At 40.7% G+C, this 17,550-nt stretch overlaps 1 protein-coding gene across 2 annotated transcripts in view; it reads right to left on the bottom strand.

Annotated features, from left to right (window-relative positions):
• Window positions 1-4,950: 4,950 nt before the first annotated feature.
• LOC120570426 (multidrug resistance-associated protein 4-like) overlaps window positions 4,951-17,550 on the bottom strand; it is a 40,308-nt gene continuing 27,708 nt past the window's right edge. For both annotated transcript variants that reach the window (XM_039818771.1, XM_039818773.1), the window contains 6 exons: window positions 15,330-15,485; window positions 12,373-12,462; window positions 11,741-11,913; window positions 9,623-9,728; window positions 7,297-7,431; window positions 4,951-5,948 (listed from right to left, as the gene is read on the bottom strand). In XM_039818771.1, the coding sequence (XP_039674705.1) occupies window positions 5,871-5,948; window positions 7,297-7,431; window positions 9,623-9,728; window positions 11,741-11,913; window positions 12,373-12,462; window positions 15,330-15,485 (738 nt within the window). In that variant the 3' untranslated portion in view covers window positions 4,951-5,870. The remainder of the gene's footprint in view (window positions 5,949-7,296; window positions 7,432-9,622; window positions 9,729-11,740; window positions 11,914-12,372; window positions 12,463-15,329; window positions 15,486-17,550) is intronic.

The raw sequence follows: 17,550 nt of genomic DNA, 5'->3' as shown, positions 1-17,550 counted from the left end.
ACAGGCTAAAGAAACGCCTGCTGCTAAGTGTTGGTGTAGACTAGTCACAGTCACAGTGAAGGCTCTCCTGTATCTGGAGTCAGAGATGTGGCAGTGTTGTATCAGTGTCACTGAGAGCAATCATAACATTCCTTTACTCCGAGTCCAAAGGTTGTTTTAAATTCCCTTGGCAGCAGAATGCTTTAGGGGGTCAAACACACCAAATCTCTGAACAATAATGGGCCAACTATCAGTTACATCACTCACCTGTAATCATTGGCCGGCATTAAAAGCATCTTTTTTCTGTTCTGCATACTTGACTGTGAATGCTTTTGAAATGAGAATAATCTGTGCCGCAGATATCTTCTGCTTTTGTGCATCTATCCAAGACGTGAATGGTTAGGCCTATCAGTTACTCTCTGGAGGTGATGTATACGCTTTCTAGAACAATGCCACAAACAGATGAAGGCTATAATATGCTGCCCATTCCTGCTCTCTCAATTTTCAGGGTTATTTTGTTTTCTTTTGAAAAAACATTTTAGATGTCGCCAACGTTTTTTTTTTTGCTTGTTTTTTAGTTTAAAAAAAATCTAACTTAACTTCCTATTAGCAATAATATTTCCGAAGTGCTCTGGCAGCAACCTCAAGCTAACTGAACAGTAGGATGTAGAGCAGGAACTACTAAAACAGATGACCCACAAACTATAGCTAGGGCTATAGTGGGCCAGAAAATATACACAATTTTGTTTGCTTCTTATCTTTTTTCCAAATCAGCTTAATCAAATAAAGTTGTGATACAAACACACAGAAATCCATGTTAAAGTAACTGAACGGAGTCTCAAAACAGAAAATTCCCATTACAAGACATATCGTTTTGACATTATCTTTAAGATTTAAAAGTTTTTATTCTTTGACTGTGATGTGTGTCAGATTATCCACCTGGCTGTCTATCTGTATTACCCTTTCATTTTCACCCTGATAGTTTGAAGAATAAAGACACAGGGTTTAAATACATCTCCCCACTGAATGGACATTCTTCACCAGATGTGCAACAGATAGTGTCAGTCTAATCTTTCAAAGCAACTGTATCAACTTTACTATGTATTTATTACAAAAAAAAAAAGAATAATCCTCAGATTATGATTTAAAATCAGCTTTAAGGTTAAATTTGACTCTTTTCCAAACTTTCTTTTAAATTATTACATTTCAGAGGGGGGGACACAAAAAAATGCCTTTAAATCCTGAAAATCAAATTAGAGAGGTGTGACCTTTTCAGATGGAACTACAAAGTTGAAAACAGATATGTACTCAGCAGAGGAAGAAGCCATTTGAGTAATTATAGAGGGACATTTAGTATACTCTTTCCCACTTTATCAGGCATCTTTAGCATTGTCCATAGGGAGTTAACTTTTAGACTGTTTACTGGCTCAAAGGCATGCATCTGAAGCCACATAGATAGATAATGTAACCCAGGCTACAAAAGCAGGCAAATCACTGTGCATTAAGACTGGGCACACAATAGACAACAATGGCTTGCATAAACACTATTTAGAACTATTCACATGGCATTGAAGAGATGGGCGTCGACTCACTATTGCTGCAAAGCCGGCGCATTGTGCAGAGGTGAAAAGAAGTCTAATGAACAGGAAGCCTTATTTGAGAGAGCTGACAGTAACCATACAACAGCCGCATTGTGCGCTTGCCACCAACCCTGTGGGTCTCTACATTAGGAGAAATGATGAGAAAGTAACCCGAAAAGACACAGTGGGCCCTTGGACCCACGTAAATGCAACCAGACAATAGTGGGGGACACAAGCTGTCCCCACCTTTACCCAAAGCTGCACGTTTACATGCACAGAACATCAACCGCTCTCATGGCCAAGGATAAAAGCCCCCTGGCCAGATGGAACTTTGAAGTATATTTGGGTTAGTTTACCTCCAAAGACGGCAATTTTAGTGCAGCAGCAGTTAAAATATGTCATACATTTTAAATCAAACTCTGCAGGGGAAAGTTACAAACTCTCGAGTTTGGTGCACTAGGCCTCCTCCTCCACACTTATGCACATTCACACTCACATTATGCCCCCTGCTTCAAGCTTCATCAATCTTCCACAAAGGGATGACATCACCAATAAGCATAGCCTTTTATAGCTTTAAGCAATAAGCCTTATTTACTGATGAGATAAGCCCTCTGCTATTGTCTTGCCATCCACTTTGCTGCTTTCTCTCACAGTTAAGAATCAAACAGCACTTTTGGAAGGTGACAGAGCATGCCCAGGATTTAAGGCTAAAGCATGCCAAGAGGTTTCCTATTTGGTGGCCTTTCAAAGGGCCACATTAGCCAGTTTAATTCAAAGTAGCAGGGGCAGGTAAAATTACAGAAATCCAGGCAAATCTTTGTTCGGTTTCTCTTAACTTTCTTTTCCATAAAAAAGGTTACTTTATGCTTTAAAAAATATAATTAGATTCACTCTTTTGTTTTGTGCGCAAACTGTGTACTCAACACAGTTTGAAATAAACCACAGCCTGGGGAGTTTACGAAGCACAATCATCCATTACACATGAGACCTATAATTACTGTTTGTAGCAGTATTAGTCGGCCAGTCCGGGGTGGTCACTAAACTGCTGAGGCACCGTGATACAGTGGAGCTTATTAAACCTCACGTGTGCATGTGCAGAAGAACTACTTGCAGTTAGTTGCAGTTGCATGTTTGAGTTTTTTTTGTGATGCATGATCAAAGAGAAACTGCTAGTTATAAGCCCTCTAATAAGTTGAAAATCAACATGGTAGTTTCTACTTTCACAAAGTATGCTGTGGTAGAAACTAGGTCTAACTAGGTTGTTGCCACAATCTAAAAAAATTGGCATCAACATATTCCGAATTGAGAACCTATTTTTAATAAGATAAAAAGCCATTTTCTAACACAGTGCATCCAGTGTCACCACATGTATCTTAAAAAACGTGCCATTTGTTGTTTGTTTTTCTTAGCGCCACACAGAGTCATGTCAGGCCTTGGGAACTTGTCAGATATTCAGTTTGTAGTCACTTTAGAAAGGCTGAGCGCAGTCTCTGGGGAATCGCTCCAGTCTCCCCATCTCCCCCACCCCATGTCACCAGCCAGGAACAAAGCCGCCATAGTCAATTCTCCTAATTTCACTGCAGCCTGTCGAAATCCTGTTCTCCTTTTCTCTTTCTCTTCAACAAGTACTTTATGCTGGGATCAGTCAGGTCTGAGTCGCCCACAAAAACCTGAGGCTCTCGCTTCATCGTCTTTCAGCACCGAGTTTGACACTCCCCAACTCCCTGCCATTCAGGCACCTGCACCATGCAATTTGTTTCCATTTGTCAAACAGCAGTATCCGTCACAAAAGAAAATGCTGGCACAACAAAGTTTGTGAAAAACATTGTCTCCTCAACCCAACATGGCCTTGAGACTACTTATTTATTGGCCTGTAACAAAACAACCTTTAACAATTTACACCACTTCCATTGTTGTAGATACTTGTTACATTATTTTTCTCTCAACTGACAGTGAAACATCTTTAACTGAATAGGACGTTTATCTCATCCTCAAATCAGCACCAACGTATCACTCCTCTCTTAAAGTGTGGATGGGCTAAATGCTACGGTGTGAATGCACCATTTCATTCACTACCTCCACATTGTGCTGACTCTTATTTTGTGTTTTATTTCTTTGGAATTAAACTTCATTGTGTGGACAGGAAGGTTTCTCAGACATTTATTTATTAAAGCTACATCAGCACTATGTTGACGGCATTGCTATTTGCACACCTATTCAGATATGTCTTAAAATGGATCCATTATTGGGCAACATAGGAAGGTATCTGGTTAATAATACTTATTGTGCAAACTTTTTTGTCGCCATTCTTGTGTTGGCTGTTATCGAGGGGAGAGCAGAGAGTATATATGCTGACTGATGTAGATAGTGCCATGAGTATTCCTATTGTGGCAGCTGCCGTGTGGTGCAGTCCCTGATAGGGTTTCGAATGCTGTCAATGCTGTGTCAGGTGCATTAGCACCTCGGAGACCCATGATGCTCCAGCTGCTGTGTGCCTGTGTCTCCCCGGGCCCTGGCCGCCAGCCTGACACCCGACACAAAGTAATCACAGATCACAGCGTTTAATCACTGAAACAAGCACTCCAGAGGACCTCTCTGTCAATATCCCACTCTCTCATTATCTGTTTGGATTGCACATCCACACTGTCAGATAAACAGAGTGGAAAATTAAGATTAAAAATATGGTAATTTCATTTCAGGCAGCAGGCTCCTCTCACTGGCCCATTATGCTATTGATTACCTCTGAATTCAATTTCTCTTTTCAATGTAAACTTTAATCTATTCGCAAGCCAACAATTCAACTCCCAAGGGGCTATTTGAGAGTAAGTAACCATTTAATATGACGCTGGCTGAAGATTCACTGGCTTTAATGAATTGTGTAAATCACTCAGCTTTTAAAGGAACTGATGTCCTGCAGTTCACAACCCAAATCTGTGCCTGGTTAAATACAGTCTTTTATAGCAAGCTAAGTGTTTGCTGACAGACATCTCTCAATGTGTAATCACCAGCTTTGCCCTTTTCTGTATGAAGGCGAATTAGAGTTCTTTTCTAATTGAGCTGGTGATGACACAATTACATTTTAAATGGGACTTAATCATCATATTGCACTACCAGAATGCCAAAATGAGAGTAAATAGCTACACCACTTGACTACACCACCATGAAACTGAATTTAAAAATCACTTGACTCAACAAGATAATCACTAGGTTGTTCTCCTTAACCACGTACCAATTTGTAGCATCTTGGTCAAGACCAGTTGTAACCACTGACCTGAAGAAAACACACCATTCAGACATCTGATGAGCAAGAGCGGGAGGAAATTGTTATTGAGTCAATGTAATATCAGACAAGACAATGTTTTAAACGCAAAATGAAGACAATACTGAAACGTTCAAGAAATACTGTTTTATTATTATGTAGTAATTAGAATTTTACTTGATCTACATTATAAGTGATCATTTGTATCACTTATTTATGACTAAACTACAAAGTGCATCTCCCTGAAATATTACCTTTAAAAAGAAAACTATGCAAAGATTTAGACAATGTAAATAAATACATAGCTATAAATAGTCATATCAAATTTCATGTCAGTGCTATGCTTTTAAAGCCACAACAGCCCATTTATCAAAAAATAAAGAGAGAAAGTTGATATTACTGGAGAACATTTCTCAGAGGCAATAAATGTTTCTTGTTGTTAGTCATTATCATTGCCAGTACATGACATGTTACATTTAAACTTTACTGTTCTTTCCAAACAAGAGCTGAGGTAGACATAAAACCACTATCGTCAAAGTGCTGGAAGACTACTTAATTAAAACAGTGCAATTACAAAAAACATCAATAGTCTGATTAAGGCACAATAATTACTGAAAACATCACTCGCTGTCTCCTGTGGTTCTCCTTGTCTTTTCAAGCATTTTCCAAATAATGAAACCAAACAATGTTTGCCTTAAAGGAATAGTTTAAGCCACCAATAATGCATTGCACCAGGATAAACACATCCAATATCTGCAGTTTTTTAGCACTAGTGCCAAATTGAAGCTACCCAAGAGGCCAGAACATGCATACATAAACATAGCAGGGTGTAATCAATAAACAGCCATGCAGTAATATGATGTCAATAAAGGCACACCCTGCCTCAGATACTTGCCTCTGTTCCACACCAAAGGACTACGCCAATCAAATACTACACGCGGCCTGCTGGGAGTCAAAATACATTTTAATAAACAGGAAGGAATCTAAGTATATCTGGTGATAGATTTGGTCAGTGATGATGAGCGTGAGGGCCACAGCGACTCTCCAAACTGTCAAAGAGACGTCTCAAAGATGGCACAGATGTCCTTGGCGCAGCGCACGTCTGTCACTCGCTTTTTGTTCATGTAAACCTGGAAGTGCATCAGGGAAGCAGTGTCACAGAACACAAGCACACAGTCCAATCTTAGCAATGATCTGTTAAGGTGTGATTCATGACAGATCCAGTCAGAGCTGGGTGAAGGGATTTGTCACCCGCTGAAGCATGCAAAAGTGGCTTATTTAGCTCTGTGAAATTCACAGGAAAAATATTGGAGATAATCATTGAAATTACTTGTTTCATTTTAGTTTATTTTTCTACAAAATACTTGATTTCTTAACACAAAGAGGCTTGACAGACTAACAATTTCAATAACAAATAATAAAAGTTTGAGAAAAGGCAAAACAGGTGAAAACAGGTTGGCCTCAGCCAGAGATATACCGTCTACTCTGGGATTCTCTTTCAACATGGACAAAGGAACCAGAGGTTGATATCAGATTATTGAATGTATTTAAACCTTGACTGACAACTATAGAAACTTGACACACAACATGTGGACCATCTCAGTATTTAATAAGTGATGCTAGACAGTTATGGATGCTGCAGTAATCTGATCTAAGGAGAGCATCCTACAATAAAGAAAGGAAAATGTAAGGGCTTGAACAATGTCACTACCAATCCGCCAGTGTGCAGGGTAAGACGATACCAAATAATACCACAGTGTGCTGAGTCTTTGAAATCAGTATTTTACTCATTTCACTCCTCTGGCTGAGAAGATACAGTTCCGCTGATAAATTTGTGCGAGGGACAGAGAGAAAATGGAATGATGCCTACTTTTTCTTATTTCACAAAGACCTGTTTGAAGTTGCAATATGGTATCTGTAGTCCCAGACAGATGCACATAAAATGGAATTGAACAATGAATAGCCGGCTCTTATCTGTTCAGTGTCTGAAGGGGAAATACATCACAAATGAATTTCACAGGGAAAAAATATGGACATTCTCTATTACAGTAATCCCCATAGAAAGTTTATCCCAAATCGCGATGAAGTTAAACCCAATATTTCCAAATAGATATAGCGCAAAGAAAGCTACTTTTCTAGAATCATCTCTAAAATGATCTCAAAATTACATTATGAGAAAAAAGATTATATGGAGAGTTTCTTTGATAAAATCAGAGGATATAAATCTACAAAGGGGACAATTTATCTCTTGAAATTAATGTTATGGTGTTGCAATGCTCCAAGTAAGCACTTTAAATTAAAATGGTAATCAAGTGTCTTTGCATTGTCAGGGTAATGCACATCTTCTTTTGCTTAACTGTATCATTTTAGGGGTGAGCAATGAAGTCTGGAGTTAAAGGGATAGTCTTGGATTAGTGTGCCACGGCTGGACTCTATTTAGTGACAGCCCCGTACTGTGACAAAGATGGGTGTGGTTACCTGTTTGGCTGTGTGCAGCAGTGAGGCGGCCTCAGCTCTGCCTGTCTGTTGGACCATCTGGTAAAAGAGCCCTTCCTGGTTCTGGAGCAGCACATATGGCTCGTCATACTCCTGGATCCTGCCAGCATCCAAAACCTGCAATCACACATACAATGCTGGGTGTGAGTGTGTACGCCTGTATACTTTACTTTAGGGAAAATTGACATTTCAGCTGTTTCACTGCTGAGTGATGCATGCAGACAGTGCAATATGAATGGAGAAACAGTAGTTCTCTGCACATAGGAACCATCCATTTTATGTGACTCATACAACAGCAAACACTGGTGTTTGTTTGTGCTCGACAGGGCCACGGACAATGAGTGTAGCCTGTTAGCAGTGTGAAAGTCTAGCGAGCTGACTCTGACAGACTGAAGATCAGTGATTTATCCATGTATTTATCCTGGCATTTCAGCGGCTCAGGGGTGGTCCTCAGTCAAATCCAACAATCACACCTTTAAGACACTCTAGAAAATTACCATCATTTCTGTGTCATCACATGCCATAGAAACCACACAAAGAACAGTGCCAATTCAAGCAGTTTGGAAAAGACAACAATTATATCACAGACAAATTTTAACAAGCTCAATCCCCTTGCAGCTGTAATGAGCAGTTTGTTATGGCTAAAGCCCAGTTTCAGGGATGGTTTAGTATGAAAGGGAGACTTCTGCTGTTGCTTTCATAATCAACAGGATACTAGGAGATGGAGTTTGTATTCTGTGTCTAAATATGGCACAGTTTAAGATTTCGAAGAGACAATTCAGGTGGACCAAAATCTGTGCAACAATCTGGGGGCATTTAACACGAGTGTAGGTGTGAAACAGTCCCTGCTGTGTGATATTTGGCTTTTCTCAGCAACCCTCTCAGTGACCGAGCAGCCACCAGGTCATGCCATGTCCTCCATAGACGCTTAACAAATGCTGCCACAAATGGCACTAATTGGCACCTCTGCAGGCAGTAGCAAGAAAGGGCCAAAGATCAAGTGGCCCGGGCGCAGGCTCAATGAGAAAGAATGCTGTGAGTGAGAAATCAGGCCAGCTGTTGCAAAATCAAGCAAGTGAATTAAAACTCTGCAATGTTTCTGCGGATTGTGGGAAGCAAATATTTATATTTAAGTACTCAATATATTGATTTTGGGGAAGCCTGTGATTCACTGGGCACTATCTTGCACCCGGCGCAGTGCGGCGCAAAGCCCGACGCAAGTGTCTTTGCTATTTTATGACCGTCCAGCGCTCCCGTCATTTAAATAGCAAATGCACCTGCGCCCATCTTTGCGCCCATGGGTGTGCTGGTCCTACAGGGAGGTGTGTTCAGGTGAATTCTTGGCGTATTGCTATCTTGATGCAGCGGGAAGTGATCGCGCCATTGACCAACAAAAATCTGGTCTAAAGTCAATAGCGCAGCATTCCATTGTTATTGTCATTCTCGCGCACTTTCACTTCACGCACGAGAAGATCAGTTTCTTCTTTCCTTCCTGCTCAGCAAATCAGCCATCATAATAGCATTGCGCTAAGGTACAAATGCGCCTGGCATTTAAAGGTAATGGGAGATGACACTCGGATTGGTTTATCGCATGTTACACCCAAGACACACCTATGATTAATTAAGCCACGAAGTACAACCCTTTTGAAGCATGCGCACGGTGCACAGATCCTTTTTTTCCACCGTCAATCTAGCAAAAGTGGACCTGCGCCAGGCGCTTCACGCCGTGCGCTTGGATCGTTAAAATAGGGCCCTTTGCGTGTGAGTTTGTCAGATAAGAGTCTGCTGACATTGCACTGAGTTTATCATCAAAAAGACTCTTGTCCTGAAGGATTGCGGAAGTACGTTAACATTAAAAGGACCATTGGTCTCAGGGCTCAGGTACTGTATGTTGTTAATGCCTGACTGAATCAACTCTGTCATGAGGTCAGGCACACTGAAGAAACTTCAAAGAACACCAGTCCAGGTCTTCCCTCCATGCTGCATGAAGTAAAGACATTTGATTCATCACACCATCTACTATGTAATTGTTAAGAGAACTAGATACATTTCTCTGACAGGGTTACTTCACGGTATACTACATATTCTGTACTTATTACGTATTTATTATAGTTGATAAGAAAGAACAAGCTTGTGAAGGGATATCACAAAATGTTAAGACTAACAGCACCAAACTTATAGCTGGTTATTTGTAGTTTAACCCCATTCTTCTGTCTGTAACTAATAACTGATAACAGAAGGATAGTGGTCTCATTTAAAATACTGACTTAAGTGCTGGGCAATGGAAATTTACTGCGTTATTACTTACCAGTATTCTGTCACAGTCAATGATAGTGTTGAGCCTGTGAGCAATGGTGAGGACGGTACACTCTTGAAACTTGTCCCGGATAGTCTGCTGGATGAGGCTATCAGTTCTAAAAAGAAGCAGGGAACACAACACCTCAGCACAAAAAACCCTCTTCCTTTAGACCCTTGGGCAGGGATTTTTACTTAACACTGAACAATGGCTCATAAGCAGCAAGGTATGTGCAGTAGAAGGCATAAAAAAGGATAGCAGAGCTCTTTAAGATAACAAAGACAGGTATTATTTGCCTTTTAAAAGTCATACTAAAAGCGTAATTGTTACATTTTTTATGTTAATAGTTTTTGATATTTATTGGCTGTTTACTGCAGTGAGGCTCTGATCAATCCACTCCTGTGTATAGTAGACTAATGATAAGCAGACTGCAATAGGTCTGCTCTAATGCACCCCCCAACAGTGTGCATTATAGATGATACATGTTAAATCTGTGCATCTTTTCATTAAAGCAACACTAGAGAACTGTTCACGCTTCTGTCCCCCTAGAGGTTGGAAGCGGAATTGTCCCATTATGTCTCATTCGAATTCCGCTACCCAATCTGGCAAACTTGCATAGTGCAGTCATAGCTGGTAGAGAGCCTCAAAGCGAATGCAGAACTGCTTTTCACCCTGTTACGAGTTGCTGAACCACTGAAATGATTTTGGAAACATTATTTTAAGTTACAAAAATTATGTTGCCTTAAAGCTCCATTGTGTAATTTTTTGAGTTGATTCTTAGCAAAAAACCTTTGTTCTTTCACAAATATGTGCTCATTCATGTGTAATTACTTCCACCAACTAATCAAAGTATTCTCATACGGGTAGAATCTGCCATTCAGAATCATTCAGAATACATACGAGCGAGTTGCTCGAAGGACGACCTCCATGTTGCGCCTCCATCTTTAAAATACATTAGCCAAAGAGGGACATATCTCTGCCTTTCACACTTTTACACTCAGTGCTAGGGAGGGGGAGAAGATTACTTGCAACTGCCGGCAGATTTGAAAGCCTGTTGAAAATGGAGGATTGTGCCTATTCTTGAGGACATGTAACGGAGTCGCCAAGGAAGTTAAAAAGAGAATTAAAACGACAACGCGACAGGCAAAGCAACAAGATCAAAGTTAATATTGGAGTGGCTTTTCCAAGATGGAAAGAGCTCATAAGGAGGATTTTAAAAAGGGACACCAAAGTTGCCTGCTTTCTTCTCAAAAGGTAATTCTGCCTATTTGTGTAAATTCAAAGTTTTATAGTTGCTTGGCTAACTATAGCATGGTTGTGCATAACGCTAGAACAACGTCTAGGATACTTTTCCTCGCGTCAATGATGAAAAAGGAGTGTCTACATTGTAACATAAACGTAATCATATTTGTCGTAATTTCCCTGGCAGACAACTCATGTACACAGACTAGCTATAGCTAGAACAGCTGCGTGTAAACGATGGAGATACTAAGAGCTAATTTCGGTTTCATTGACATTGTTCATACTGCTCAGAGAAATATATTAAAAACACAAACCTCCGTTGCTTCTCTCCAACGCTGTAAACATTGCCTTACACTATTACTCTCGTACAATATACAGAATAACAATAGCACTGATACTTTACTAACATTAGCTTGCATATGTTTGGGAACCTGATAGCTGATGTTAGCAATGAAATGGTACCAAAACAACGTCAAACTATTATTACACTGGAAGGAACACTCACGGACGAAGTCGTACTTCTTGAATAATACGGCCACCGTAGGAGTTAGAACGCACTCAGAATGAGAGGGGCCAAAAAGTAATATTCAGTTGGTTGTCATATACAATTTCACCGCTGGATGGGAGAAATGTTTACACAATGTAGCTTTAAGGCTTCACTTACACATACGTGCTATTGATTTATTTGCAAAGTTGCTTGAACAGAAGTATTGTTTAAGGAATGATTTCAGTTTGTATAACAATTGTGGTGATACAGTTTCATTAAACCTAGCTTAAAGATACCCATGAAAAAGGAGCACTTGTTTACAGTAAACACACTACATGTGGAAAGGACTGTTCAAACATTGTTGGAAAATGTTTTACTTGTAGACTTGAGTGTCCCCTGACCTTGGGTCCACATTGGCTGTGGCCTCATCAATGATGAGGATGCGGTTTTTCCGGAGGATGGCCCTGGCCAGGCACACCAGCTGCCTCTGGCCCACGCTGAAGTTAGAGCCGGACTCAGTCAGCATAGTCTCCAGCTTATTGGGCAGGTCCTCCACCACGGCCTTCATCTGCACCTGCAGAGAGGGAGAGCAGAGCCCCAACCCTTCATTACCCCTTCATAAAGGCTTCCTTCAGGGATGCCTTTAAAGAGCTATCCAAACACACCCATTAACCGCCTGGCACAATGCAGGGCCAGGTCCACTGATGACCTTGGCCAGTGCTCTCTTGTGGCCAGCCTCTAGCTTTAATCCAGGCCACCAAACCCATTCAGAGGCAGGACCAGGAGCTGAAGCCCTTCACTGTGGGGGGAGCCTTCATCCTGGTTGGCCTGACTGCCCAAACACATCTCCCCCAGCACTTTCAATGGTTCCCAGTTACAAGCCGCACATTGAGCTGGGCCCCATGGCCCTAATGGGATTTCCCCCCATGACTTGTGGTGAGCAGGGAGGCTGAATGGCAGCATTGTACAGGGGGACAGAGGGATCCCCCCCTGGGCCGGCGAGGGGGAATCATTCAGAGCCACGCTGGAGTACCTCTTGGAGTGCATTCCACAGGTCCTCATCTGTGTGCTGCCTGAAAGGGTCCAGATTCTTCCTCATGGTGCCAGTGAAGAGAACTGGGTCCTGTGGATAGATGGATATAGAAAGAGAAGGCCGTGGCCAGTTAAGATAATGACAAGGGGAAGATGTATGAAAGGGTTAAGACAAGCTTTATAAAGCGCCGCTAGGCAATGTTTGAGGGGAAGATGTTCACAAAGGGCTTGCTCCACTCAGGATCTCTATTCAATGCTCTGGCCAACTATGCTTCAATAAGTTGATCTTTTTACTTGGAAAACCAGACCTTGTGCACTGGTGATGGTGGATAATAACTGTGTGACATTGTCTGTATATATATGGCACAAAACCATCTAGTCACTGTTACCATCCAAGACTTTTTAGACAGTAGCTGTATTAGAAATGATAATCTCAAAATGTAAGTAACAGCTTTACTCTGTCGAACGCAAAAGCATCTGTCATGAGGGGTTATCGCATCAGTTGACTACCCTCATGAAAAGGACAGCCTCAGATCTCAGACAGGTAGGATGTCCAAGAGATATGTATTTATGGTGAGCCACACACCTGGATCAAGGTTCAGCCGCACAGCCATCTTTAAGAGAGTAAATAAAGCTCTTTATTATAGTGCCGATGTACAAGCCAACAAGTCCACAGGCACTGTTCCAACATGCCACTCAGTTTGTGGTAAACCTGATAAACAGGAGCAAGCTGCCATCTCGTCGTGTCAGGTCAGATATATATTCATAAATTCTGCTCCAATGTTGAAGTGATTTACTGAACACTTGCTAGGACTCTCCCAGGTCGTCATACAGAGACCGTACAGAGCTGCTGTAGATAAGCATTTTATATGGCTTTTTTTCCTATATCGGTGAACAAATACAGCTGTGCTTTCCTTGAAACATAACACTGAATGTATGACACTTAAATGGTTATAATGGCCATTTGAAAAAAAGCAATAGAGGTGACGCAGAGCAGCAAGCAACTGCCCAAAAGAAAAACTGATAGACTTCAACTGTATCCTCATCACAGTCCAAGCAATTTCATAAATCTAGTTTACTCAAGATATGAATCTAATCCAAATCGAGATAGGAATTGTTCACCTGGCAACTGTAAGATTAGACCAGGAGCAAGAGTAAAGTACACAATGGGCCTAAAAGCCTGAGTGTCCTGCGTTAAGGTTACAGTACTTCTTGTATGTGACTCACTATCCACGCCTTCATCTTTGCTCTCTTACAGGTCAGCTTCACAGCCAGTGCTGAAACAGCATGCATTCAGTTATGTAAGCACAGAGATGTATGCAGTGTACGTACACACACACACACACACACACACACACAGCACACACCCCTGAAATACAAAATTCTGTCTCAACAAACCTCCATGTAGGTCAGAAGGCTCAGGACTAACTGCTCAATTTTCATCCAGAAGAAATTAAGCTTTCAGGACTTCATCCCTGCTGCTACCTGTTCCTTAGAAAATGTTCCATCTCTTTATTTCCAATGAGCTTTTCCTTCTGTCACCAAAAATCCCGCCTTGTCATTAAGCCAGCTGAAGTCCCAATTCAAACTAGTTTTGTGACACACTTTAATTGAGGATTCAATGTTAGGTCGGAAAAACTGCTTTCAAGCACAGCTTTCCATAGACCGATTATGTGCTCCACCAATTCTAAGCCCTCTGTTTGCCACAGAATTCATTTTTTTACTAAGTAATTCCTGAGAATTCAATAGAAACTGAAATGGATCCATTTTTAATGCCATATGCTAATACAAGCTTATCATAATCAAATCGGGGGGTGGCAAATAATGAAACTCCTCACTGGCAATGTATAGTATACATATCACACTCAAAATTCCACATGAAAAGGAAAGGCAACTAGCAATTTTTCCATGTGAAAGGCTGACTTTATCACTTTATCTCTTACGTCTAGCAGGAGAATAAAAAGGCTTTCAGATGGATTTGTGTAAATCCAAGAGAATTCACTCTATATAAGTTTGTAAAAATAAGAGCATGACACAGAGAAACTCTACTGGTAAGGCTTCACATCATAAAAATGCCATCCAGTATGTGACACAGATGGGCATGCAGTTAAAGTTCTGACTCGTAACCTGCCACTTTGTGCAAGTCTCTCCCTCTAGGAGAGAAAGAGTAAACAAAATCACATCAAACACACATCACATCCATCTTAAACTAGTTGGGATGAGGGGGTAAAACTTTATCTGAAGTAGTAGCAATGCCAGAAACCTATCAAATCCACAGAAAAGCATTAATGAAACTGTTTTTGGGCATCTTGGCTGCACCCTAGAAATGTTTGAGACTTGGGCTAAGTGACGGTGTACAAGGGGACTCTGACTGTGAGGATGGGGGAAGACTTCTTCTAAGCAGCTTTCCCATGTTTGGGGGGTAGAGGGCTAATCCTCTGTCAGGGATGGGGAACTGCTCTCTTCACAGTACAGGCCGTGGGAGTCTTCTCCCCTCCCTCCACTCTGCTGACACTCACCCGCAGGCTGGCATTTTCTTAATGCCGTATCAGTTTCAACAAGCGGAAATAAAGTTAAACTGTCTCAAGGCATCTGTTTGTCTCACTTTCAGAAATCCCCTGAGAGACGACTGTAAATTTCCTCACTTGTTTTAGCTTTTAAAAGCTAGTATTTTCTTTTTTTTTTTAAAGCACCAAGGTGTCTGTTATCAGTGTTCATCTGCCATTTCTCAATATTGAGAAATCAAAAGAAGTACAGAAGAAGTCAAAGCAAAAGTCCAGCCGTTTTAGAAAAGGACAACAACATTAAACACAACATCCTGTAATATCATGCTGAAAGTTGCGTGCTGTTCTAATTTATAATGATGCCTAATATTTTATTAGATTTACACATCGGTTACTGTATGCAGTTTCAAGTGCAAAGACAACAACTGAGACTGAGGGCAATTTAAAAGGGTACCTGTGGGATGATGGACATTTTCTGACGCAGGGTGTGCAGACCGATCTCAGAAGTCAGAAAACCATCAATCATTATTCGTCCCCCAGGTTCTGCCAGCCGGAACAAGGCAGAGATCAGGGAGCTTTTACCAGCACCAGTGCGTCCAACAATGCCAACCTACAGTGGAGAAATGAGAACTATTTTTAGATGTGTAAAGACAATATATTGTCATGCTCCCTCAGCCTATTAATCATTTTTGTGCTTATTGTGTCATGTCATCAAGGGAACATAAGTACAATGGAACCACTTGTATCATGTTGAGATAAAAAGAGAATTGAGGGCAAACATATTCTACAACAAGCAGGTATAACAAATCTCTTTTTTTGACAGCAATCACATGAATTTGGCAGATAGTGGAGAAAATACTGGATTTTTAAAGAATGTTTAAAGGTTTTAAAGTTTAAAGCCTCTTTTGAACATTTATTAGTCACATTTCAAATTAAACATGTTCTCATATCTTGGATGTATCTTTATATAAGCTTATTCACATGGCATCGGGGGAACCCATCTTGATGCCATCACTTGTATAATTTTGTGTTGGACCTTTTGCTTGTTTATGATTCATGGCAACTATTTTAAAGTGTGCTATACTCTATAAAAGTGCTCATTTCATAGTCCAACAGTTCCACGCATTGCATATGCCAACATCTGTAGGTTGGAAATGTTTAGTTACTCATTATAACTCCAGTTCTATGATAACACATGAAGCCATTAAACAAGGCTCTGTAAACAGCCATGCTGAGAAATGCAGAGTGTTTTGTTAAACTGATAGTCTTAATTAGCTTTGTATCAATTCATTTGGCAACGGCTTGAATGTAACAGATGTTCATTAATATAAAAAAAGTTTCACATTAAAGCTTTAACTACCCATCTTTTTGTATCTCTGTATTTTATGTAATGTACAAGCCACCCAATCAGGATGTAAGAGTACAAAGGCTGCTTTCAGACTGACATTAGCTACAGCTACAGTTTACCTTCCCAGTTGTATAATGTTTTGAGTATTATAAACCCCTGTGTTGTTTTGGGCACCTGAGAAGCTGTCAAAAATGGCAGATCTGTTACTCAAACTGGTCTCCCTAGATTGTATTGAATGGCTCACTAATACTTTAATTACAATACTACAATTACAAGCTGATTTTTAGAGGTTATAATGTTTACCATCATAAACTGTCTTATTTTAGCATGTTAGCATGCTAATATTTGCTCATTTGCACTAAACACAAAGTACATCTGAGGCTGATGGGAATATCATTAGTGTTGCAAGTATTTCGTCATAAACTAAGTATTGGACATATTTGACCTGAAAATGGTAGATGTAGATGAACTACTAAACTGCATCCTTTGTGTCTAGTGGAAATGTGGGGTCCACCTGCCATTAAAACTTGCAGGTCTTGCCAGTGCCTTCACTGTAAGCATTCCCAAATCATTCCAGGCACAGTGTGTTAAACACACAGACCTAAAGAGGAACAGAACATCACCAGTCTAGATCAAACTGCTCAGTGTTTTTGAATGCTGAGCATACCCCATGGCAAAGACCCAAATGGAACCAAGAACCAAATGGAAATGGTGAAAACAATTGCATCACAAGGCAAATCATTACTTATTCCACTGAACTGGGCTGCTGATGCCACACGCTGCTGCCTGCCAACACTTGTTATATGCCATTACATAGCCAATGGGCAACCTTTTGTTTAGCCAGGGGTTTACCAAAATGTTTGCTCCCTCTTTACCCATTTAGCTGGAAGGTTAGAAGGACCGGCTCAACGATCCAGGATCTAAATGAATGAACTTGTTATTAGACGTACAAAATGGGTTGTGGGGTTTGTGGCACAACTTAGATCTCCCTCTGTAACCACAACACTTGGGTGTACTGAAAAGACACAATAACTCTGAGCCAAGGCAAAAACACAGTAAAGCTATCTAAATTCACCACAAACAGAGAGAGCTATGCAGTGGGCTGAAATGTTCCATTAAAAGGGCCTCAATAAACACATGTGATTATCACATGATGAACGGAAGAACGTACCACTGGATGCCTTTACCTGGTCCAGGTAGGAAATATTTCAGAAGAGGAAAAAAAAATCTTTCCTTAACCTCTTTGTGACCTTATGTCAAGAGGATGTCACCGACACATTTACTGTGACAGTAGAATTATACCAGACCCCTCTTTTGCAGAAGCTAC

This window comes from Perca fluviatilis, chromosome 12 (genome assembly GCF_010015445.1).
Source record: "Perca fluviatilis chromosome 12, GENO_Pfluv_1.0, whole genome shotgun sequence".
Taxonomy (NCBI): domain Eukaryota; kingdom Metazoa; phylum Chordata; class Actinopteri; order Perciformes; family Percidae; genus Perca; species Perca fluviatilis.
Note: the sequence above shows the minus strand (reverse complement) of the source record. Positions and strands in the feature narration are given on the sequence as shown.